Source organism: Dryobates pubescens, chromosome 23 (genome assembly GCF_014839835.1).
Source record: "Dryobates pubescens isolate bDryPub1 chromosome 23, bDryPub1.pri, whole genome shotgun sequence".
Classification (NCBI taxonomy): domain Eukaryota; kingdom Metazoa; phylum Chordata; class Aves; order Piciformes; family Picidae; genus Dryobates; species Dryobates pubescens.
In genome coordinates this window covers 6,155,976-6,181,871 of record NC_071634.1, presented here as the reverse complement: position 1 = coordinate 6,181,871, position 25,896 = coordinate 6,155,976, and the positions used below count along the sequence as shown (strand labels likewise).

At 48.0% G+C, this 25,896-nt stretch overlaps 1 protein-coding gene across 9 annotated transcripts in view; it reads left to right on the top strand.

The window, feature by feature from the left end:
- The first annotated feature begins 250 nt into the window (after window positions 1-250).
- The window catches only part of ABLIM2 (actin binding LIM protein family member 2), a 145,314-nt gene continuing 119,668 nt past the window's right edge, over window positions 251-25,896 (top strand). For 2 of the 9 annotated variants that reach the window (XM_054172298.1, XM_054172293.1), the window contains exon 1: window positions 252-480. In XM_054172298.1, coding sequence (XP_054028273.1) covers window positions 465-480 — 16 coding nt within the window. In that variant the 5' untranslated portion in view covers window positions 252-464. Of the gene's footprint in view, window positions 481-25,896 lie in introns of all 9 variants that reach the window. The other 7 variants (XM_054172300.1, XM_054172299.1, XM_054172301.1 and 4 more) reach the window with 5 other exon arrangements.

Here is a 25,896-nt window from a genome sequence, read left to right as displayed (position 1 = left end):
CAGTGCCTTGGTGTCTCGGTCTCCCCTCCGCACACAGATGTTCCAGTCCCCTCAGCATCTTCGTTGCTTTCATTGGACTGTCTCTAGCAGCAGATGTAGAAGACCTCGCCCACAGAGCCCTGCAGGGCTGCAAGGGAGAGCGGTGCGGAGCCCGGTGCGAGAGAGCTGCGGCTCTCGCCGAGGCAGCGGAGAACTTTGCGCTGGTGGAGGCGACAGCAGCAGCTCTGCCCGCAGCAGCGGCGGGGTTGGAGCCTCTCCCCACGGGCCGCAGCAAGGCACGGAGGGGGTTGTAGTCCGCGGCGCTGCCTACACTTCCCAAGGTGCCCGCGCCGCGCAGAGCCGGGGCCGTGGGTGCGCGGCACCTGCCGCGGGGGGCGGCGGCGGGCGGGGATGGTGCCGCCCGCGGGGGCGCGGTGACGGGCGGCGGCGACGGGAGCGGCGGGGAGCGGCCCCTCTGGCACGCCATGAGCACCGGCACAGGTAAGCGGGGCTGAGGGTACCCCTTTGCCCCTCGTGTTTCGGAAGGGTTGCGTGTCGCCGTCCCGCTGCGGTCCCGGCACGTTGCGCTGCGGCGGCTTGCCGCGCTGCGGGGCAGGAGGAGCCGGTGGAAATTCGCTAATCTCAGAAAAAAAACAACCCAGACAACGCAGCAGGGAAAGGCGAGGGGATGTCGCTGTGCCTGTCGCACAGGGGAGCTGCCGCAGCCGCGGGCGCTGCCGGGCGGGAGGAGCTGCGGCTGCCGCGCTACCCGGGCGCTGGGACCCAGCGCGGGGGCTCCGGTGCTGCCCCTACCCCCGTGGTGTTCGCTGGCACTGTTCAGGAGCCCTGGCTCTGTTCCCTCCCCACCACCACGGGTACCCTCGGCACGGCTGGGGAGCCCTGGCTCCGTCTTTTCCCCACCGCCACCGGTGCCCCCAGCACGGCTCCTGAGCCCCGGCTCTGTCCCCCTCCCCACCGGTGCCCCCAGCACGGCTCTTGAGCCCCGGCTCTGTCCCCCTCCCCACCGGTGCCCCCAGCACGGCTCCTGAGCCCCGGCTCTGTCCCCCTCCCCACCGGTGCCCCCAGCACGGCTCCTGAGCCCCGGCTCTGTCCCCCTCCCCACCGGTGCCCCCAGCACGGCTCCTGAGCCCCGGCTCTGTCCCCCTCCCCACCGGTGCCCCCAGCACGGCTCCTGAGCCCCGGCTCTGTCCCCCTCCCCACCGGTGCCCCCAGCACGGCTCCTGAGCCCCGGCTCTGTCCCCCTCCCCACCGGTGCCCCCAACACGGCTCTTGAGCCCCGGCTCTGTCCCCCTCCCCACCGGTGCCCCCAGCACGGCTCTTGAGCCCCGGCTCTGTCCCCCTCCCCACCGGTGCCCCCAGCACGGCTCCTGAGCCCCGGCTCTGTCCCCCTCCCCACCGGTGCCCCCAGCACGGCTCCTGAGCCCCGGCTCTGTCCCCCTCCCCACCGGTACCCCCAGCACGGCTCTTGAGCCCCGGCTCTGTCCTCCTCCCCACCGGTGCCCCCAGCACGGCTCTTGAGCCCCGGCTCTGTCCTCCTCCCCACCGGTACCCCCAGCACGGCTCTTGAGCCCCGGCTCTGTCCTCCTCCCCACCGGTACCCCCAGCACGGCTCTTGAGCTCTATACCTCCCCCCAGCACGGCTCACGGCGGGTGCCTCTTCCCTGCCCTGCTGCTGCCTCCCTCCCTGCCTGGCATCCTCCGGGGTGGGAGCCGGCGGCTCCTCGTATTTGGGTTAAAAGCTCGGCGGTGACAGAGGAGGTGCAGCACAGGAGGTTTCATGGAGCCCTGGCTGGCATTGCCACTCGGGGGATGCAGCTGCCCAGGGCCACACAAAACTGATTTATCCTCTCATAGATGCAGAATTTGAGAATTGCCTTGGAATTGTGTTGTTCTTCCCAGCGATTCAGCGTTCATCAGTCTTGTGTGGCAGGGGGTGGAAGGTGTGTGTGGGGTACTTCAGAGCGCACCCAGTCACAAAATATTACATCTTTAAAGCAAATTCGGGGCGAGGGGGAACTGTGAGAGCTGAGTGTGTTTTTGGTTCCTGAGGATAACTGTAGCTGTTAAATATCCCTCTGCCACGGGAGCAGGGGGAGGCTGAGCAGCTTCAACTGCCTGGTGACTGTGTGTGTCAACCTGCTTCATCATACCACATCCTCACAGCCAGGCAGGTGAGAGCCTGGAGCAAGCAAAGAGGGAAATGAGCTCCCTCTTAAAGTAGCACGAGACCTCTGGTCAGGCATCTGCCAGACTTCAGCTGAAATCCTTGTCTGGTGTCTCCTGGTATCAGTTGAAGGTGTAGATGTTTTCCATGTGTGCCAATCATCCACGTTCCTGCATGGTCTGTGGGTGAAACATGCAGTGGTCCTCTCATGGGGAGTGCTCAGGGCAAGGCAGAGTATCCAGGACTGCAGGGGACAGAGTTTGAGAGTGAATTCAGAGGGTCTTCTTCCCCTCTATTGTGGTGTACTGAGACCACATCTGGAGTGTTGTGTCCAGTTCTGAGCTTCCCACTTCTAAGGGAGGACCATGAAGATGCTGAAGGGGACTGGAGCATCTCTCTGACAAGGAGAGGATGAGACACCTGGGGCTGTTTAGCCTGGAGAAGAGCAGCCTGAGAGGGGATCTTCTCAGTGCTGATCAATAGCATGGTCATGAGGCTGGACTCTTTCCAGTGGTGCCCAAGGGGCAATGGGTACAAGTGGAACCCAGGAGGTTTCACTTGAACTTAAGGGGAAAAAATATTTCCTTTTAGAGTGCTGGAGCCCTGAAGCAGGCTGTCCAGAGAGGTTGTGAAGTCTCCTTCTCTGGAGAGATTCCAAACCTGCCTGGGCATTGTGATCCTGTGCAACCTGCTGTGGGTGACCATGCTTTAGTAGGGGGGTTGGACTGGATGATCTCCAGAGATCCCTTCCAAACCCCATCATGCTGGGGTTCTGGGAACTGACTTGTGCACCAGAAATCCTGAGTCTGCTCTCTGTCTCTAAAGGGAGTTGAGATGGTTAACACAGATGGTGGCATCTGCACTGGAGATGATTAAACTCCAGCACAGAATCCCATCCTGGGTTACTCATCTGTAATTTTGAACCAAAGAGTATGAAATGCTGTGAAACATTTAAATTCTATAGCAGTAGGATGTAGGCTGGCAGAAGGAATATTGAAGTCCAAACCTGGCTCTCCTATAATGTTTAAAATGCCAATTAAATAGACTGCAGAGCTACAAACTGGGGAGAAAAGGTAGTGGATAGCAGTCTAGTGCAGGGGAGGCTTGACACAATTCTATCTCAGTAATTGCACCAAACATGGTGTAAATGAAATAGCAAAAATGAACAGTGCCAAGATAAAAATAACATCCTGGGGAAGGCAAAAAAAAAAGAGAGAGAGAGAGTGGAAAAAAACCCTGGGAGTGCTTAGCTCTCATTGGGAAGTGTAACAGGCAGTTTGGGCGAGTCCTGGCTTGAAGTACAGGTTTAGCTCTGATGTCTCCAAATTTTGATGTTTGTGTGTCTGTGTGGGCAATGTCAACGGTTTACAATCGATTTCCATGACAAATTGGATGTGAGGGGTCCACATCTGCTCTGCCCAATCAATGGAAATTTTCCACTTCTGTCAGTGGGGCAAGCGTTGCACAGCAGTGCCACAGCTGGGCTGAAGTCACTGCTTCCAAAAGCTTTCCACCAAAATTACCGTGGGGAGGCTGTAATTCCAAGTGTGGTGTTTAACAAAGATGTTCCTGGTTCTGCAAAGAAAACGAGGGTGCAGTGTGGCATCAAATCAGCCCTGGGGAAGGCTCGAGGAACTGCTGCACTGTTTGCTAATCCAGGAGAAATCCCTGCTCTTCCTGTTGCTCTTGAGATGGAGTAAAACCGTTGTGGACCTGTGCTTGATAGCCCAGAAACCTTTGCTTGGTCTGTGTCACAGAATCACAGAATAACCAAGGTTGAAAGAGACCTCAGAGCTCATCAAGTCCAACCTGTCACTCAACACCTCATGACCACTAAACCATGGCACCAAGTGCCACATCCAATCCCTTCTTGAACACCTCCAGGGATGGTGACTCCACCGCCCTCCTGGGCAGCACATTCCAATGGCGAACGACTCTCTCAGGGAAGAACTTTCTCCTCACCTCCAGCCTAAACTTCCCCTGGTGCAGCTTGAGACTGTGTCCTCTTGTTCTGGTGCTGGTTGCCTGGGAGAAGAGACCAACCCCCTCCTGGCTACAACCACCCTTCAGGTAGTTGTAGACAGCATTAAGGTCTCCTCGGAGCCTCCTCTTCTCCAGGCTAAACAATCCCAGCTCCCTCAGCCTCTCCTCACAGGGCTGTGCTCAAGGCCTCTCCCCAGCCTCGTTGCCCTACTCTGGACATGTTCAAGTGTCTCAATGTCCTTCTTAAACTGAAGGGCCCAGAACTGATGCAACACATCAGGAGCTAACCCTGTGCCTTGCCATTTTAACTGCAAGATTTGGTGTTAGATGTAGAAATGCTTCCATTGTAGATTCATAGGATCATAAAATTGTTGGGGTTGGGAAAGACCTCTGAGATGATCAAGTCCAACCATCAACCTAAGACCACCGTGGCCATTACCTAGGGGAATGACATGGTGTGGCCCTGCTTTTAGGGTTCTAAAGGCACATTTAAGAGTTTGTATTTATCAATCTAATGTTTCAATTCCTTGCCATCTTAAATTCATGGCAAGAAGAGAGTAGGTTAAAACTCTGAGATTGATAGAATTAGGTTCCCATCAGTTCCCAGAAATAGGGTGAGATGGCATCTATTATTTAAGTGCAGAGCTAATTACATAGGAGGTGAATTATCTTACCTTCGATTCAATTAAAAGTCATGACACAAATTCACACAGCTGTTTAGTCTTTAAGCTATTATATTAGAGGGAGAAATTGATTGCATGGATCAGAGAACAGCTAATGGAGTGTCGCAGCCCAAATGGAGCAGGGAGGTAGTGATCTGGTTACAGAAGAGGTTATGCAGGGTCCTGCTCTGCTTGTGAGATCATAGAATCATGGAGTTGTCAGGGTTGGAAGGGACCTCAAGGATCATTTAGTTCCAACCCCCCTGCCATGGGCAGGGAGACCTCACACTACAGCAGGTTTCTCAGAGCCACATCCAGCCTGGCTTTAAAACCCTTCAGGGATGAGGCTTTTACCACCTTTCTGGGTAACTTGTTCCAGATAGGTTAGCATAGAATCTCAGAATCAGAGTCATTTTGGTTGGAAAAGCCTTTTGAGATCATCCAGTCCAACCATTCTGTAACTCTAGCAAGTCTGGTACTGAATCATGTCCCTCAGCGTCACATCTTTGAAATGCATCCAGGGATGGGGATTCAACCACCTCCCAGGGCAGCCTGTGCCAGTGGTTGAAAAACCTTTCAGTGCAAAAAATGGTTAACTCCTTTTCAAAGTTCCCATGCAAATGTGCTGATAGGAATCCTCTCTGGAGACACCAGCACCACTGTTTCAGACTCTAGGATATTTTATAGTTCAAATGGAGTGTTACCCCCAGCCCTTCATTTGAGAGAGCATTGGATTCCTAGATAGGGCAAACAAGAGATGCTTTGGGGATCTTCAGCTCATGAATCTGTGGAGAGTATGATGTGCCATCCAACAAGTTTTGTGATTACACAGAACGACCTCATTTCGTTGCTGCTGGGGCTGTGCTTCCCTGAGAAAATAACCCATGAGACAATTCCTGGTGGTATTTTCTCCCTCTGAAGTGCAGCTGCATGGAATGTTCCTACAAAACAGAACAACAACAAAACAAAGCAAGCAAACAAAAATATTTGTTCTTTAAGGGTTTGGGGCAAAGATTTTTCTTTACAGCTCTTTAGAAAAGGATTTCAGCTCAGTGGATGACATCTGCTAAATGGCTTTGTGCTCTTGGATTGTAAGAGCATACAGCACAGTCAGGAGAGGAGGAAGAGGTCAGAAAAGATTGAGATCATAGAATCAATAAGGTGGGAAAAGACCTCAAAGATCATCAAGTCCAACCTGTCACCCAACACCTCATAACTACTAAACCGTGGCACCAAGTGCCATGTCCAGTTCCCTCTTTAACACCTCCAGGGATGGTGACTTCACCACCTCCCTGGGCAGCACATTCCAATGGCAAATCACTCTATCTGGGAAGAACTTTCTCCTCACCTCAAGCCTACACTTCTGGCACATCTTGAGACTGTGTCCTCTTGTTCTGGTGCTGGTTGCCTGGGAAAAGAGACCAACCCCCACCTGGCTACAACATCAGCTGATAAGTCCTGACTGCAGGACATCCTGGCAGCCACAGGCCTTCACATGCTGCCCCAGTGCTGCAGCAGGTCCCTGGAAAGGTGGCTAGATCTTTAAAGCCCAGCTTATTTGGCTTTGTGAGCAAGCTCTGCTGCTGGCTGTTCTGCCTGTTCACAGTGCAGCATCTGTACAGCAGAGAGCATTCTCCATGGCTGGTGCCTGCACGCCTCTGCCACTGCAATGCCATGGGGAAATCAGTTACTGCCAGCTTTGCTTCTCAGGAGGCTAATGGCTTACATACTTAATCTGCAGCCATCAGCTTTGTCATAAAAACATAAAAGGCTGAGAAAGTTAGAGAAAACTGAAAACCTTACTGAAAGCATGGGCTCTGAGGTAACCTTCTCCCTCTCTTACCTTCTCTGCGATGGGTTGGTTGCATTCACAGGATGTTAAGGGTTGGAAGGATGGAAGATCAAGTCCAACTGCCCCTGCCAGAGCAGAACCATAGAGTCTAGCACAGGTCACATAGGAACACATGCAGATGGCTCTTGAAATTCTCCAGAGAAGGAGACTCCACAACCTCTCTGGACAGCCTGTTCCAGTGCTCTGAGACCCTCACAGTGAAAAAGTTCCTCCTCAGGTTGAGGTGAAACCTCCTGTGCTGGATACGGTTTATATCCATTGGCCCTTGTCCTATCACAGGGTGCAGCTGAGCAGAGCCTGTCCCCTCCCTCTTGACCCTCAGCCCTCAGGTATTTATAAATCCTCTCAGTCTTCTCTTCTCCAGACTAAAAAGCCCCGGGGCTCTCTGCCTCTCCTCATAGGGCATTAAAGGAGATGTGAGAAAGATCTGATGTCAGTTGTGCCTAACTCTACAAATCAGTCCCTCTCCACGCTGCACAAATCCAGGCTTTTAGCAATATAAGCACATGACTGTTTCTAACTTCAAACTCCACCACTGCATGTAAGAAGTCTTCATGTTTCCTCCATGGTGTCATCACAGCCAGCAGAGCTGTGTCTCTGCTGGTGTCAGGTGCAGGGCAGCAGATGGACCTCTGAGATTGTTGGACAATTTGCAGGCTCGCTGCCTGCATCCCTCAATGTAAGCTTAAGGCAAATAGCTCTGAATATAGATTATTCCCTCTGTCAAGATCCATTAGCAGTATGTCAGGGTCCTTTACTGTTATCATCTGGAAATGCTGGAATGTTGTTTTTCACAGCTTATTATTTGATGTTCGTGCTCTGAAATCTAGATGGAGTATTGTTTGGGTTATTTATTCTTCCATTCCAGCAAAGGAATGTGAGAGGAATAGAAACTCCCTTCAGTGAACATTTCTGTCTGCTTTGAGAGCTGCTTTTCTCCTTTTCTCTGTAAAAGCAAATAATTCTTCTCCTGGTATGAACCAAACTGATCAATAACTCTTCTTGAGCCTCTTGACCTATAGGCCCCTCAATTCAGGAAAGATGTTGAGTTGCTTGAACATGTCCAGAGAAGGGCAACAAAGCTGGGGAGGGGTTTGGAGCACAGCCCTGTGAGGAGAGGCTGAGGGAGCTGGGGTTGTTTAGCCTGGAGAAGAGGAGGCTCAGGAGAGACCTTATTGCTCTCTCCAGCTACCTGAAGGGAGGCTGTAGCCAGGTGGGGGTTGGTCTCTTCTCCCAGGCAAGCAGCACCAGAACAAGATGATGCAGTCTCAAGCTGCACCAGGGGAGGTTTAGGTTGGATGTGAGGAAATAATTCCTCACAGAAAAAGAGATTGGCCATTGGAATGTGCTGCCCAGGGAGGTGGTGGAGTCCCCATCACTGGAGGTGTTTAAGAAGAGACTGGATGGGGTGCTTGGTGCCATGGTTTAGTTGATGAGATGGTGTTGGGTGATAGGTTGGACTTGATGATCTCAAAGGTCTTTTCCAACCTGGTTAATTCTGTATTCTGTTTGACATGCAGTTGAGGGAAAACAAAATCTACATGCAGCTGGCCATGAAAAGGGAACATTCCTGAATTGTAAAATGCCACTTGGGATATTTTAAAGGTGGCTTTAAAGGTTTTGTAATATGCATTGTTTTCTAGGGTGGTGCTGGTGTTGCTGCGTTGGTGTTTGTGTGTGTGTTTGGTTTGGTTTTAGCTCTTACTGGGTTTGTTTGGTTGTGGGGGTTTTGGTTTTTTTCCTATTTAGAAACAGTTACTTCTAGATGTAAGCAAAACTGTCACTGCAGAAGAGTAACAGCCCACAATTGCTCCTCATGGTGGGAATGAGGAACTAGTGTGGTATCTCGGTTGTTACTGCGTGGTAGCTGCTCCTGAATACAGCATCCAGTTCCCTGGAAAAGATTCCTCACTTGCACTGGTTTATGAAGTAAAAGGAGTGGCTATGGTACAAATACAGAGCACTAAGCATACAGTGGTTGTGTTCCTTCCAGCCTGTGTCAGAAGATGACAAAGTAAACCTGATTCCTGTGGCATTGTTCACGTATTGAAATCCCGGGTGAAGTGGGAGTGGAAGTTTGATGCCTATCATATGAAGAAGAAGCCACAGAACCTGTCATGCAGGAGCTTTTGTCAGTTTAGAAAATAGGTCAGGCACCTCCTTCCCCTCAGAGGTTTGTGATTTGAGGGTTTGTGGCTAGCAGGGAGCTCCAGAACTACTGCATAAGGCAGTTTACAAGTTGCTGGCTAAATGCAGACTGGGATCTTCTCTGGCCCAGCAACACTGTGTGGCATTAAAGGAGTGGGCAGCCCTGCATGGAGGGATCTTGGTCAGAGACCACTTCAGCTTTTGCTTGACTTATTTTTACCTCTCAAGAATTTATTGAGGTACAGTTACAAATCCCAGGTGGTGCAAATATTGCTGTTTGAAAGGATGTGAATGCTCTACAAGGCATGACAAATGTTTTTACATTTACATCTTTATTTTCATCTTGGTTACTTTCATTTCCTTTGCTCTGTTTACAAGCTCTCTACCTCTCTTCTTGCTGATGTTCTCAGTACTGCAAACTTAGCTGGGATCTGCAAGTCAGACAGGCAATCCTGTTCTTCACCTGCTCACAGACTGGTGAGGATTTCTGAGAGAGTTCAGCTGAGAAGTTTGGCTTCACAGTGTCTTGTAGGGTTTGCCTTGCTCTGATGCTTTTTTGTCTTTGCAATACCAGCAGCACCAGAGCAATCTCTGGGTTACGCTGTTAGATGCAACACAGAGACAGAAGATCTCATTTTTATGGTTACCTTAGAATCATGGCATTGTTTCAAGCTGGAAAAGCCTTCTGAGATCATAATGTCCAACATTCAACCCAACACCACCATGGCTTCAAGTTTTTTTGAACACCTCCAGGGATGGAGAGTCCCCCACCTCCCTGGGCAGCCTGTTCCAATCCCTGACCACTCTTGCAACAAAGAAATTTTTCCTAATCTCCAACCTAACCCTCCCCTGGCACAATTTCAGGCCATTTCTTCTTGTTCTATCAGCTGTGACTAGGGAGAAGGGACCAACTCCCACCTCACTCCAACCTCCTTTCAGGGAGCTGTAGAGAGCAATGAGGACCTGAGTTCCTTTTCTCCAAATTAAACTCCAGGTCCTTCAGCTGCTCCTTACCAGACCTGTTCCCCAGACCCTTCACCAGCTTTGTTGCCTTTCAGTGTAGGGCACAGAGGATGAGGAAGGGACTGGAGCACTACCTGATGAGGAGAGGCAGAGACCTGGGGATTTTAGTCTGGAGTAAGAGAAGACTGAGAGGGGATTAATAAATGCTTATAAATATCTCTGGGCTGGTGCTCAAGAGGGAGGGGACAGGCTCTGCTCAGTTGCACCCTGTGATAGGACAAGGGGCAATGGATATAAACTCCAGCACAGGAGGTTCCACCTCAACATGAGGAGGAACTTCTTCATTTGTGAGGGTCACAGAGCACTGGAACAGGCTGCCCAGAGAGGTTGTGGAGTCTCCTTCTGTGGAGACTTTCAAGACCTTTTTGGATGTGTTCCTGTGCTGGATTCTGTGGCCCTGCTCTGGCAGGGGGGTTGGACCCAAAGATCTCTAGAGGTCCCTTCCAACCCCTAACATTCTGTGACGGCAGCTCTGCTTCTGCAAACAACTCAATACTGGGGTATGTGAGGGAAAAAACCCCAACCAGAAGCAGCAGCAGATTAGATGGTTTAGCAACTGCGTTTGACCTATAACCCAGACAAGGTTACAGAAATAGTTTAGACAAATAAAACTAGTAATTAAAATTAATTCCAGAACTGAAAATCTTGAAGGTTTTGATGTGCACAGTGCATACAGCTGTGCTGAAAGCATCCATTTCTCTATTAAATATGGAATTACTGACCTCAGGAAACATGCATGGGATCCAAATGAACAGGACTGAAGGAAGCTGGGACTGCCTCCAGGAGAGAGCACTCCTATACATTTCCAGAAGCATCAAGTACCTTGGTGTTTGGAGAGGCTCTGAGAAGCTGCCTTTTTCCCAGTTCCTAACAGGATGAGTAAAGCAAGCAAGCATCCAACCAACACGATGGCAGCTTCTGACAGCTTTAGCTGAACAGCCAAGCTTCTTCTGCCAACTTGCATTTGCAGCTCATGCTGTTTGCTGCTCTCTAAAATAGGCAAGACCACGGCACGCTTCTAGATCCGCATAGACCTTATGTGCTTCAGAGGCAAGATGCGGAAAGCCGAGCCAAGCATTTCTTCAGAGCTGGCAGCTTCTCCCTAGCACCAGCCTCATATTCTTTACAGGACACAGACCACGCTGTTCCCATGGAAAAGCAGCCTTGACCTTGGGGAAACCAGCTCAGGCATCTCTCATGTGAAAATTGTAGCTGTAGGGAAAGAAATGAGAAATGGAAGCCTGTCACAGGTTGTGGTGGGTTGAAAGGATCTGGATGTGTTGGAGTGTGTCCAGAGAAGGGCCATGAGGGTGATCAGAGGGTTGGAGCTCCTCTCCTGTGAGGACAGATTGAGGGAGTTGGGGTTGTTCAGTCTGGAAAAGAGAAGGCTCAGAGGAAGACCTTTTTGTAGCCTTCCAGTATCTGAAGAGGGCTATAAGAAAGCTGGGGAGGGAGTTTTTAGGGTGTCAGGGAGTGATAGGACTGGGGGGAATGGGGAAAAAACTAGAAATGGGTAGATTCAGCTTGGATGTTAGGAAGAAGTTCTTCCCCATGAGAGTGGTGAGACACTGGCACAGGTTGCCCAGGGAGGTGGTGGAAGCCTCATCCCTGGAGGTTTTTGCAGCCAGGCTGGATGTGGCTGTGAGCAACCTGCTGTAGTGTGAGGTATGATGCTCCTGGCAGTGCTGCATATTTCTATAGATTTATTCAGCTTTTAAAATAGTATTTCTGGTCAAATAGCTGCAAAACTCTCACAAGAGGAGAGAATTGGCTTGCACACACAGGAGAAATGAGAAGAGCCTTGTGATTTGTGTTTGGTAGGGTTAGTCAAGGGGAAAAGAATCTGAAAGCCCAGGGTGAACGAAATGGTGCACCCCTTAGGTCACTCTGACTTCACATGGATAAGGCTTACTGCATTTTGGGTTATTTTTGGCAGTGGCATGAGTGGCTGACATTTGTCTAAAGAAGTAAGGAAGGAAATCAAAAGCTTCATTTGCTTGTCATCTTCCACTAAGTTTAGGAAAACAATATCTGCTCCTTAGCTTGTCCAGTGGCTGAAGGAGGGAGGGAAGGGTTTAGCTTGTGACAAACAGCTGTGACAAAACCAGTTTCCTGCTGCTAACTCCATGCTCTAGGCAGCCAAAATATTCCCCTCCCCCTTGCTTTTTGTCTCTCTCTCTCTCTGGGTCATATCCACAAGGAGATTTCATGCCAAAAAGAAATCCAGATTGCAGCTGATGCTACCCATCAGATAAGGCTGCACATGTAAAACACTTCAAAAGAAGAAGAACCTAAGCCTGGAGATCTCTTCTTTTCACGTGGGAGGAGGAGGAGGCTGCATGTCCTGGCACCCATGCAGCCCCACCAAGGAATCTGTGCAGCCCACAGTGACGCCTGTCCCAGCAGAGCCCTGCCAGCAGCTGCCACTGTCACTTGCCAGGTCTTTGAAGCTCTTTAAAGGTGACATGACGTGGCACAGAGACAACAGGCAGCTCTCTCCTCTGGAGGCAGGCTCAGGTTAATATTTCCCCAAAGGCCAGTGCTGCAGATATGTGCAGAGGAGTGGAACAGCCCTTGCTATTCTCTCTCCTCGCCCATCATGGGGGTGGAGGCAAAGTGGCAGAGCTCCAGGTGGTGTTGGTTCCTGTAGCTTGCATTGGTCACATGGATACAGCAGGTAACTGGGAAAGTATTTGTGATCCTTTCCAGATCAGAGCAGTAACATGGCAGATTTTGTATCCCCCAGTGACCTGAAAGCTTGGATGCTGGGGTGAAGATAGTTCAGTCCTGGGGGCTTGTACTGAGTGGGGGAATGTGCAGAGCAGGTCTGGTGAGGAGCAGCTGAGGGAACTGAGGTGGTTTAGTCTGGAGAAGGCTGAAGGGAAACCTCATTGCTCTGTGAAAGGCTGGAGTGATGTGGGGGTTGGACTCTTTCCCCTAGTCTCAAGTGATAGAATAAGAGGAAGTGGCCTAAAATTGTGCCAGGGGAGGGTTAGGTTGGGGATTAAGAAAAAAAATCTTTGTTGCAAGAGTGGCTGGATGTGAGGAAGTAATTCTTCCCAGAAAGAGAGATTGGCCATTGGAACAGGCTCCCCAGGGAGGTGGTGGACTCTCCATCCCTGGAGGCATTCAGGAAATGTGTGGACATGGCACTTGGGGACATGGTTTAATGGCCATGGTGGTGTTGGATTGATGGTTGAACTTGTTGGTCCTGGAGATCTTTTCCAACCCAAGCAATTCCATGCTTCTATGATTCTAAGCTTGTTCACTGTATACATGTGTCTAGATAAAGTGGACCTACTCCAAGCCACACATAGCACCTCTGCTCAAAAGACACTGAAACAACCAAGTTCACCTTCAGGAAAACCTGACCAAAGTGCACCAACACTGATTGTCCCCTAATGCTCACAGCGTGCTAGCAGCAGTTCATGTGGTTCTCATCAGGTTTTGATCATTTCATCATTCCAGAAAGGTGTAGCCACTGATGTAATTTAGTGCTGGGAGGAAAAAAACATCTGCATGATGAGAAGCCTTCAAATGAGGTGTGGAGCAGAGAGGTCACCCCAGGGCACACCACAGTGCAGGCTGGTTATGGTGAGCTGCACTGCTGGCCAAACTCATTTCATCTTTTGTGTTGTTTGAGGCCTTTTCTGACATTTGGTCTCTGTTCCCAGGGTGGCTCATGAAAGGTTGTGCCTTGCACCTATCATGCATATGGATCGTTGCAGTCTTGTTGGTGAGGATTGTTTTGGCCACCATCGAGTTGAATGGATCTGGTGTAACAAAAAAAAAAGAGAGAGAGAAAATAAAACAAAAGAAACCCCAAAATAAATAAATTTTAAAAAAATAGCAAATTAAAACAAACCCCAAAGCAAATAATAAAAAAAAGGCAAATTAAAAGAAAAAAACAAATTAAAAAGCAAACAAAAAACCCTAAAGCAAATCTAAAAACCCCACAAAACAAATTAAAAAAAATCCCCCAAACAAAAATTAAAAAAAAAAAAAACAAACCTCAAATAAAGCCCAAAAGCAAATCCTGGCCTGTGTCAGGAACAGTGTGGCCAGCAGGAGCAGGGAGGTCATCTTGCCCCTGCACTCGGCACTGCTTAGGCTACACCTTGAGTCCTGTGTCCAGTTCTGGGCCTCTCAGTTTAGGAAAGATGTTGAGATGCTGGAAGGTGTCCAGAGAAGGGCAACAAAGCTGGGGAGGGGTCTGGAGCACAGCCCTGTGAGGAGAGGCTGAGGGAGCTGGGGTTGCTTAGCCTGCAGAAGAGGAGGCTCAGGGGAGACCTTCTTGCTCTCTACAACTCCCTGAAGGGAGATTGTAGCCAGGTGGGGGTTGGTCTCTTCTCCCAGGCAACCAGCACCAGAACAAGAGCACACAGTCTCAAGCTGCACCAGGGGAGGTTTAGGCTGAATGTTAGGAAGAAATTCTTCCCAAAGAGATTGGCCATTGGAATGTACATTGGGTGGTGGAGTCACCATCACTGGAGGAAGGTGCATCCTGCCCATATCAACTCTCTAGCTGAGATAGAATAGAATAGAATTAACCAGGTTGGAAAAGACCTCTGAGATCACCAAGTCCAACCCATCACCCAACACCATCTAATCAACTAAACCATGGCACCAAGCACCCCATCCAGCCTCTTCCTAAACACCTCCAGTGATGGTGACTCCACCACCTCCCTGGGCAACATATTCCAATGGCCAGTCTCTCTTTCTATGAAGAACTTCCTCCTCACCTCCAGTCTGAACCTCCCCTGGTGCAGCTTGAGATGGTGTCCTCTTGTTCTGCTGCTGATTGCCTGGGAGAAGAGGTGTTTAGGAAGAGACTGGATGGGATGCTTGGTGCCATGGTTTAGTTGATTAGATGGTGTTGGATGGTAGGTTGGAGTCAATGATCTCAAAGGTCTCTTCCAACCTCGTTAATTCTATTCTATTCTAAAAAAACCCTAATTTAAACAAACAAAAAAAAAACAAACAACAAAAAAACCCACTAAAACGAACCCTAAAACATATTAAAAAAGAAACCAAATTTTTAAAAAGCATAAAACCCAAAAAAGGCAAAAATCCCCAAACAAATGGACAATAAAACCTCCAAACCCCAAACCAAATTAAAACAAACGAAACAAGTTTAAAAAAAAATTAAAAAGGAAAAAAAAAATTGATAAAAAGCAAAAGCCCCAAAGCAAAGAAACAAACAAAAAAAAAGAACCAAAAAAAAAAAACCAAATTAAAGCAAATTAAGAAACAAAGAAACCAAACCAAACGAGCAAGCAAACCCCAAAAGCCTGCCGAGTGTTTCCTTGCAGGCAGTCCTCGACACCGTTCAGTAATGGGCTTTACCAGGGCTCCAGACCTCAGAAGCTGCATTTTGAAGAGTGTACTCCACAATTTGTTCACATGTGTAGCTGCTTTTAAGGAATTTGTGAGGCTTATTTTCAGAGCTGTTGACAGGAAGCCGGTGAGGAACCAGCAGCCAGCCCCGAAGCCTGCGGCCCCCGCAGGGAATGCCTGTCAGGAGGCACCGTGGCAGAGCAGCAGGGTAAGGCACTGGCAAGTGAGAGCTGCCTGACACGTGCCCAGAGAGTCTTGAGAAAGCAGAGTGCTGATGCTGGAGGTGCTGACTTAGCAAAGAGTGCAGCTACATGACAGAGGATTAGTTTTATTGATACATGCTTATAACGTGTTGAGCTAATCAGGCTCTGATGCCAATCCACAGGAGCTAAATTTAGGAGGCTTTACATTGTGCCTTTATTGTGAGATGGATGTGATTCACAGTTACAGCTTGGAATGTCTCATTTGTAGGGCTCATCATAATGCTGTAACAGTTGTGCTAAAGCTGATTCCTTAAATGTGTCTGAGAGGAACCGTTTGCAAATGCAAGCCTTTGTCACACGCAGTCCCAGTGAAGCCTGAGGAGCTACCTGCTGGTAGAAGGAATAAAACTTCATGTTGCTGTTGTTTAGGTATTATCATAGAATCAATAAGGTTGGCAAAGACCTCAAAGATCATCAAGTCCAACCTGTCACCCAACACCTCATGACTACTAAACCATGGCTTCAAGTGCCACATCCAATCCTTTTCTGAACACCTCCAGGGACGGTGACTCCACCACCTCCCTGGGCAGCACATTCCAATGGCTAACAATTCATTCTGTGAAGAACTTTCTCCTCATCTCCAGCCTAAACTTCCCCTGGCACAGTTTGAGGCTGTGTCCTCTTGTTCTGGTGCTGGCTGCCTGGGAGAAGAGACCAATCTGGCTACAACCTCCCTTCAGGTAGTTGTAGACAGCAATAAGGTCTCCCCTGAAAGAGAGGGATATCAGACTAGGTATTAGAAAGATTTAGATTTAGACTGGAGATGAGTAAGAAATTCTTGACAGTGAGGCTGGTGAGACCCTGAATAGGTTGCCCAGGGAGGTTGTGGATGTCCCCTCCCTGGAGGCATTCAAGGCCAGGTTGGATGACACCTTGAGCAGCCTGGGCTGGTGGGAGCTGTCCCTGCCCATGGGTTGGAACTGGGTGATCTTAAAGTTCCCTTCCAACCCAAACCATTCTGTGATTCTATGACAGTTATTAGAGGCTGCCCCTTACCTCAGAATTGAAAATGTAAAGAACCTTTAATGGAAAAGTGTGATTTAAATAAGAATATTTTAGATTGCAGAGGCTTTTATTGACAGCTTTCCTCAGAGACCACTTCAAGGCTGGAGCTTTGTTCAGCTCTCTTGTGCAGACATAGATAGAAAATGTTCCTCCTTAAAGTTGCACCCCCATGAACTATTGTGCTGCAAGTTACTAATGGAAAACCTTTTTGTGGAGGTTGACATCTCTTTGATGTCATTTAATGCAATTGAGCTGTAAATAAAACATGCTAGGACATGAAAAGTTTCTTTGAGGTGACAGTTCTGTTTATTCTGCTTGAGGAAACCAAAGGTGAAGTTAAGAGCATGCTTAGAAAAACACAGGCAGGAAGCAAGAAAGCAGGTTTTAATTATGATTTAAAATAAAACCAATAAGCAGATAGGGCTAGAACAGAATCATGAAAGCTGCAGTGGGATATTAACATCCTGAACTCTTCAGTGTGTGACACATTTTCCACATCAGAATCAAACAAAGGGCAGCTTAAGTCACTTCGGTGACATCTGCTCTGTCACTTGCCTGCAGGCTGGAAAATTAACTGTTATGGGGGAAAGATCCACAGACAGAGCCAGCAGCTCAGGGTTTGCTGCAGGTTGTGGAGGGCTGGGGGCCTGTTTTGAGTCCCTTGACACCAGCCACATTGGTGAGGTGCCTTTGGCCCGTGCATTCCTTTGGTATGAGATGCTCAGCTCAGGGGTTTTGTCATTGCCTCACCTCTGAACAGAGTGGAATGAAGGAGGCACTTCTGGTGTTTCTGAGAGGCATCTCACTTGCTATGGGAGTGTTTTTCTTCCCCCCCCACCCTACCCCCCCACATTTTACCCTGTCATTGGGACTACACCAATGAGTGGAACTGCCCTGCTTGCTTTGCTCTTCCCAACACACTGGAAACATGGCTTCACAAAACTCCTTAGAATCATAGATTTGTTAGTGTTGGAAGGGACCTCAAGGATCATCCAGTCCCAAGCCCCCTGCCATGGCCAGGGACACCTCATACCATATCAGATTGTTCAGAGCCCCATCCAGCCTGGCCTTAACCTCCAGGCATGAGGCTTCCACCACCTCCCTGGGCAACCTCTTCCAGTGTCTCACCACCCTCATAGATAAGAACTTCTTCCTAACATCCAATCTGAATCTCCCCACTTCTAATTTTGCTCCATTCCTGCTAGTCCTACCACTACCTGACATCCTAAAAAGGAGATGTAGTATTTCCCTAGGACTTCATACTGGGTTGGTTTGTTTGTTCCCAGATTAGTTTACGAGCAGAAGCAAAAATCCTTATGTGTATCTCTGAAATCTACCAGAAAGGCCATGAAAACACACAAGAAAATTAAAGGAGAAATCATGAGCAGTAGCATCTCTGTTCTGAAAGCAGACCAGAAGTTTGAGCCTCTTTTTTACTGTTTGGATTTCATGTTATTCACAGAGGAGACTTTGCAGAAAAACTTTTAAGGCTTTTAACATCTTACATTATGACAGCTAGAACCAAATTGAAATAATAAAAAATAAAGCACAGGAAGGTTCTGGAGGTGCTGGAAGATGTCCAGAGAAGGGCCACAAGGATAACCAGAGGGCTGGAGCTGCTCTCCTCTGAGGATGGACTGTGAGAGTTGGGGCTGTTCAGTCTGGAGAAGAGAAGGCTCTGAGGAGACCTTACTGTGGGCTTCCAGTGTCTGAAGGGGGCTACAGGAAAGCTGGGGAGGGACTTTTTAGGGTGTCAGGGAGTGATAGGACTAGGGGGAATGGAAAAAAATAGAAATGGGTAGATTGAGATTGGATGTTAGGAAGAAGTTCTTCCCCATGAGGGTGGTGGGACACTGGCACAGGTTGCCCAGGGAGGTGGTGGAAGCCTCATCCCTGAAGGTTTTTAGGGCCAGGCTGTGAGCAACCTGCTGTAGTGTGAGGTGTCCCTGCCTATAGCTGGGGGCTTGGAACTAGAAGATCCTTGAGGTCCCTTCCAACCCTAACAATTCTATGATTTTATCCCCTGCTGATGTGGCTTCATTTAAAATGTCAAATATTTCAAGGCTGTGATAAAATTGTGAGGCTTGACAGCACTTCTTACATTGCAGGCAAAACTCCCAGTGCTCCCATGTCAGAGTCAGCCAAAGCACCGCCAGATTGGCAGCGTTAATCACATTGCCTCTGCTTTGAATTGCAAGAGCCCTGTGCAGGGAGGAGAGAGGCAGCTGGCTGCCTGAGACCCAGGGGATGTGTGCTTAGGTGGCATTGGTATTTACTGTCACAGCCAAATCCCTGCTTCTGAGGCAAGCTGCAATGTCAGCTGTGTAACTTTGTGAAGCAGGTTGGGTTCTGTCTATGTTTGGTGTACTCTTAGCTTTACAAACCCAGGCTGGCCTCTCTGCTTCACTGTGATGGATTCCCAAGACCATTGTATGTCTAATATTTGTTTTGTAGGATTGTAATGAAATTCTTAGGGTCAGTCCTGAGGCCAGGCTGCTGCACATCTGAAGGCAGGCAGTGTAAATAGAAATAGGCATATCTGTTGTGATTGGTGGCACCATGGGACAAGAGATGTGTTCTGACATTCGTATGTGAAAGAAGAAAGTCATTCCAGTCAGCCATTTCTACAGGAGTGTGCCTAAAAATGAGCTTCTGTTCTGTTAGAATCCAGCAGTCCAGAGCTACATGTTCAGATCAGAAATGTTGACCCCCTGGCCAGCACATCCCAGATCCAGAGCAAAGAGTTTTGCTCTGGTATTTATGGTATGTAGTAGGGTATGATGGAAGGTGGCCCAGCAGCACTGACCATCAGGTCACTTTTCAGTTGATGCTGATTATGAGTCTGGAAAGGGAATTTTGGTCACTTTAAAGTGTGTGTCCTCACTCATTGTGATGATATTGATGTAAGACAGGGATTTTAGATCAGTTTTGCTGTCCTGCCACTGGGATGAAGTGGAGCGTGGCCATGGAGCTGTCTGGATGTTCAGAGGCTGGGTGGATGAGGAGAGGCTCTGTGAGAGACAGCCTGCTTCAGGAGGCTGAGGGAGGAAAATCACTGTCTTTGTGTCCCTGCTGATGGGCTGTAGAGAAAAGAGACCCAGACACTCCTGAGAGGTACATGGCAAAAGGACAAGAGTCCACACCATGACACTTCAAGTCCTGATTTGAAGTCAAGGGAAATGAAATTCCTGAGAAGGTGGTAAAGCACCAGAGCAGGTTGTCCAGGGAAGTCTTAGTCTTCAATCCATGGAGGTTTTCAGATCTGAAGGGGACAAGGCCCAGAGCAACCTGATCTAGGGTGCTCCGTGCTGAGCGTGAGGCTGGACTAGGACTAAATGACCTCCAGAGCTGCCTTCTGACCAGAATTATTCTGTGGTTCTAAACATAGCCTGTGGGAGTGCTAAACTTGAGCTGGCAGGATTAAAACTGCATTTAAAGCTAGAGCAGGCCAGCAAGGCAACGCTTCTGGGACTCTCATGCAGATTGTCAGTGGGAACTCAGTTCTGTAGCACAGCAATGCAGCAGCTGAGAGTTGCCATAGCTGTGTCTCAGGGCTGTACGTGGTGCCGGGATGTACTTTGTGAGGGGTCAGATTTAATTCTCCAGGTCACAAAATGAACAGCTGCATAGATCCAAGGCTTCTATTTCCCCATTCTGTGACAGATAATTAAGACTTCATCTCTTGCAGAGCTGACCTGAGAATAAAGATGGTGCATTGCCAGTGTTCTGGAGACTTGCTGCATTAGATAGTGTTGGATGATAGGTTGGGCTCGATGATCTCAAAGGTCTCTTCCAACCTGGTCTGGTCTGGTTCGGTTCTGTTCGGTTCTGTTCTGTTCTGTTCTATTCTATTCTATTCTATTCTATTCTATTCTATTCTATTCTAGTGATTGCCCATTGGAATGGGCTGCCCAGGGAGGTAGTGGAGTCACCATCATTGGAGGTGTTTAGGAGGAGACTTGATAGGGTGCTTGGTTGCATGGTTTAGTTGATGAGGTGGTGTTGGATGATGGGTTGGACGCGATGATCTTGAAGGTCTCTTCCAACCTGGTCTATTCTATTCTATTCTATTCTATTCTATTCTATTCTACCCAGCTTCTGATTTTTAACTTAAGCTGTTGTTACTACAATTAGGTCAGTTTTAAGACAGCAACTAGATTGAAAGTTGAATCGTGAGACTGTTTGTTGGTGTTGGTTTTTTTCCTTGTGAATATAAAACATCCATTGAATTCCTAGAGAGGAGAAGTAAAGCCTTGGTAGTATACAACTGCCTGTAAAATGATTGTAAAAGATATTGAAGAAAAAGGAATTGTTGGGGGGTTTTGTTTGTTTGTTTAAACAATTTCAAGGTTAAAAGAGGCACAGTTTGCTTTATACCATTTTTTAATTAGGCCCACACCACCTCATACAGCTAGGAAATGGATTGATACATAGCAGAGTTTGAGGGCTAACCTGTAAGCATGAAAGCCTTTGAGGAGGGGCTGAGTGTGTTTGAAAGGTTTTGGATCAGTGCTTTAAGTGAAAGAATTAAACCTCGCTGTGTGAGTAGGAGAATGCACTTTAAAGTGACTGTGGCAATTCTGCCTTTGTGCAACTGCAGTCTCACTGGCTGGACAGGAAACACACAGAATGAATGAAAAACCTCTGTCTGAGGAGCTTTCAGACTGAGTAGAATTAGTTTGTTTTTCTCTCTTCCCCCAATTTCTGGTAAGTATTAACAGACCAAATATGGGAGTGGGAAATCTGTCAGTCTGTGCTGGAGGATCCTTGGGGTCTGCTGTTGTAGTGCTGCAGGATCACAAAGGATGTCTCTAGCTGCAGGACAAACAGATGATTCACAGCAGTTTCCTTCACCTTTCAGTGCTGCTAAGTGTAGCTCACAACTCGAGTTGGCCTAATCAGTTAGTAAGTGTGTGTTGATTGCAGCTCTCTAAGTATAACCCTGCGAAGAGTCTGGCAGTAATGGGTCTGATGGTGTGAATTAGGTGACAGCTTTGACCTGCAATTGGAAAGAAAGTTAAAGGGAGGCTTAAAAGAAGCAAATTGTAAAGCACAGCAGAAAATGTACCTGAAATGCAGGGCTTTCCTGCTGCCTTCTCAATTGCCATGCTGAATGACACTGTATTAGTGGTGTATTTACTAATAAAGATATTATTACTGTGTGTATGGAAAATCCCCATGATACCATCTTGACTAAAGACTGTTTTACCAAGCAAATTTGGCTTCTTAGGTATTAGCAATAAGAATGACATAGTGTCCCTTTTTTTTACTTTATTGCTTTGGTTAAGAGGGAAGAATGGACCACAGCTGGAGGTATTCCTTGTAAAATCACATCATCTTAAGAAAAGAACACAAGGAAGGGCCAATTGTCTTGTGAATAGCAGGGCCAAAGGACAGGAGGCTATCTTCTAAGTCAGAAACGCCCATTTCAGCTGTTTCTCCACTCCAGAGAACCTGTTGCTTTTGCCTTTCCCCTGGTCCTACTTCTCTTTCCTCATCTTTGCCAGCAGCTCCCTGAAATTTTCTGCTGTTTTACAAACCTCCTCAAAAAGAGGCAGCCTTCTCTTATTTTCTTACTGTCTGTCTGTCTTTTTCACTTAATCTGTAAGGTTTTGGTATGAGCCTACACTGAAGACTAGGACAGACTGAAGGACTTGGGGCTATTCAATCTGGAGAAGAGAAGGCTCCAAGGAGACCTTATTGTGGCCTTCCAATATCTGAAGGGGGTCTACAAGAAAGCTGGGGAGGGACTTTTGAGGATGTCAGGGAGTGATAGGACTGGGGGGGTTGGAAAAAAACTAGAAATGGGTATGAGAATGGAACAAAGATAAAAATGGGTTGATTCAGATTGGATGTTAGGAAGAAGTTCTTCCCCATGAGGGTGGTGAGACACTGGCACAGGTTGCCCAGGGAGGTGGTGGAAGCCTCATGCCTGGAGGTTTTTGAGGCCAGGCTGGATGTGGCTGTGAGGAACCTGATCTGGTGTGAGGTGTCCCTACCCTTGGCAGGGGGGTTGAAACTGGATGATCCTTGAGGTCCCTTCCAACCCTAACAGTTCTATGATTCTAAGACACACTTTGCACATCTATTTAGCATGTGGTGATCTCCTCAGTTTGTGTAGTCACAATCTGGAAATTAGGGTTTGTGACACTGTGGGAATAATTATGCAGAGACTCTCTTCCTTCATCACCTAATTTTAAACCTTAGAGATGCTTCATTTTTGTTATAGAGCTTGGGCTAGCCCATCACTGAAAGAGTTATTGGCCATTGGAATGTGCTGCCCAGGGAGATGGTGGAGTTGCAGTTGCAGGTGTTCAAAAAGGGATTTGATGTGGCACTTGAAGCCATGGTTTAGTTAGTCATGAGGTGTTGGGTGATAGGTTGGACTTGATCTCTGAGGTCTTTTCCCACCTTACTGATTCTATGATTCTATGAAAGGAGGCACTTAGAGGGGATGTTCAGTGCCAGCCTGCAGTGGTGGCCTTCATGTTGGGAAGTTTCTGTCTCTTTTGTGCTAATGGGAACCTACTACAAACTCCTTTCCTACTTTCCTGGTGCCTGCAGTTAGATGAGATGACTCCCACCCTAGCAAACAAGACTGAATTTTCACCCCCATGTCTGTATTTGTTTAAAGTTCATGTTTTCACAGGGTAAAGAACTGGAGATTTGTTCCTTTGATTCCATTTTGGACAAGAGGAAACGGCTTCAAGTTGTGCCAGGGGAGGTTTAGACTGAACATTAGAAGAAAATTCTACACTGAAAAGGTTCTCAAACCCTGAAACAGAGAGGTGGTTAAATCCCTGTCCTTGAGGTGTTTAAAAGACACAGAGATGTGGTGCTGAGGGACATGGTTTAGCACCAAACTTGGCAGAGTTAGATTAATGGTTGGACTTGATGATCTTAAAAGGTCTTCTCCAACCCAAATGAATCTATGAGTCTGTAATTCATTTGCCACTGGGAAAGTCTTCCTCACAGGGCTTTGGAGATTGGAAGCTGTCTAAAAGCTTTGTCATTATGAACTCAGTGAAATCAGTGATGGTGTTCACACCTGCCTGCCTTGGGCTCTCAGTGTGGTGTCAGATGGTAAAGCTGGGATGTGATGGGGGTCATCCAGCTCCGTGGCTTGGGGCTTATGTGCATGTCACTCCCATCTTCCAGAATGAAATTCAGACCAGATTTTTCCACTCTGTTTCAGCTCAGTGTTAGAAGAAGGAGTAAAACTGAGATTGCTCTGGAATTTCTCATGCTTAGTGAAACAGGGAAGTGTTACTGCTAGTGTAGCCTAAAGAGATAGGACTGGTTTGTGATTGACAGTATGGAAAATGATGTTAGAATGACTGAGTCTGGATTCTGGGACAAATAAAAGGTTTTTGCAAGTCACTGTGGCTGATTCAGAGATTTATGCTTTTGGCACCTAACATCTCTCTGGCTTGTGTAAGCAAGGTGGGTAATCAGCAGAGAAGCACTTCCAGAAGAGGTCTCATTTTGCACAGCCCCAGTGACAGCTGCAGCTAAAATGCTAACAAATGTAAGGACTGGATTGCATGAAGGAATTCCTGCTAGTTCTCTGCTTACTTAATGTGTTAGCCTTTACTGTGGCCTTTTCCTGGCTCTTGTGTAAGAAACTGCAGAGTTGAGACTATTCATTTGCATCCTATAATTTTTCATACCCTGAGGACCTCATCAGTCCTTTCAGAGCTGGGTATCACACTCTGAATATGGAATTGGTACTCACTTCTTCCAGCTTGATCAGATTAGCTTTGTTGGACTGGGTGGTTTTTTTGAGGTTGCTCACTTAGACTGCTACATTCACATCCATGGTTTAAAAGAGCACCCAGAAAAGCAAAATAACTTCTGGAAATCCAGGCCTGCTCCTACAGAAACATCATTAAACCCAATAGTTTTGAAGTACAGGTGCAGATAGTGCTCAGCAGTGCAGAAAAAAACAGTCCTAGAGTGAATGTTGACTTAGAATCATGGAATCAATAAGGTTGGAAAAGACTTCAGAGATCATCCAGTCCAACCTATCACCCAACACCTCATGACTAACTAAGCCATGGTTTCAAATGCCACATCCAATCCCTTTTTGAACATCCCCAGGGATGGTGCCTCCACCATTTCCCTGGGCAGCACATTCCAATGGCCAACAACTCTCTTTGTGAAGAGCTTCCTCCTCACTTCAAGCCTGAACTTCCCCTGGCACAGCTTGAGACTGTGTCCTCTTGTTCCGGTGCTTGTTGCCTGGGAGAAGAGACTTCATTCATTGCAAAGCAGAATGTCCTTTCTTAATTCAGAGCAGGGCTTTCACTCTAAATGACAGAGAAGTGGAATGCCCTAAGAAGGGTGTTTAGTGCTTGGGTCATCATTTGCTTTCTGAGTGTCTGCACGGGGAGGAGATTTCTCTTTGCTTGTATTCTGGTTTAGACATAAACACTGGAAATGAGCCATGGGTCATTTGCTCTTTCTGTGTGTCACATTAAACTGAAATGAGGCTTGCCTCATTAAAACCAATGTTTTTGTGTGATATTTTGGGAGCAGAGCAGAGCCTTCCTGTGCCATCTTGCACCTTTGGTATGTGGTCTGCAGTGATGAAGAGTAAAAAGAGCTCCCATGTTTTGCAGTCCTGCAGAACACTAGGGGAGACTCACCACTTCCTCCTCCACAGGGAGCCCCAGGGCTGGTGGAAGGAAAGCTTGGAGAAACTCTGTGCTGAGCAGAAAGGAGATGGCCAGGAGAAGGAAAGAAGGTGGGAAAAGGAGGCATCAAGATGGGCCAGGGAGGAGTATTTATGGGGAAAGAGAGAAATTAGGGTCAAAAAGTGCTGGTTGCAAGTAAGGTGCTGGGCAGCGTCCTCTCTGGCTAAGCTCAGCACCTGATGGCCACAGTCTGTCTGGTCTACTTAAACTGTGGGTGGGTTTGGGGGTTGTTTACTGGGGACTGGCTCCCAGGCCCCTTCCTGCCTGTGTGTGAAAGGCATCCCTGTGTCCTGTGATCACCCAGATTTGGTCGTGCATCATTTATCCCTCTTCTGCATAGTGCTGACTGGCCAAACAGCAGTCATGGACCAAACCCACATGTGAGCAGCCACCCTGTGTGAGGCAGTGGAAGGGAGGCTGAAGTGGTTAAGGAGGGATAACTGTGATTACAGTGGACAGAGCCACGTGGACAGCAAGAAGGAGATGTGGTAGAAGATGTAGTCTCATGGGCTGAGTCCAAGAACAGCTGTCAGCGATGACCCAACAGACAGAGGCTTGCTTCAGTGGCACATAGGTCAGGGAACATCATCCTATGTACTTATTGTCTTAGTAGGTTGTTATTAAAGCTTTGAATCAGGAGGATTATTGGCAACTGGAGCAGCTTGCAACCAGATGAAACTCCCTTGTTTCCTTCCCCTTGCATGGAGGAGGAGTGACCTACATCTTGCCTGGTGGGGATGCCAACTTCCACGTCACAGCAGCT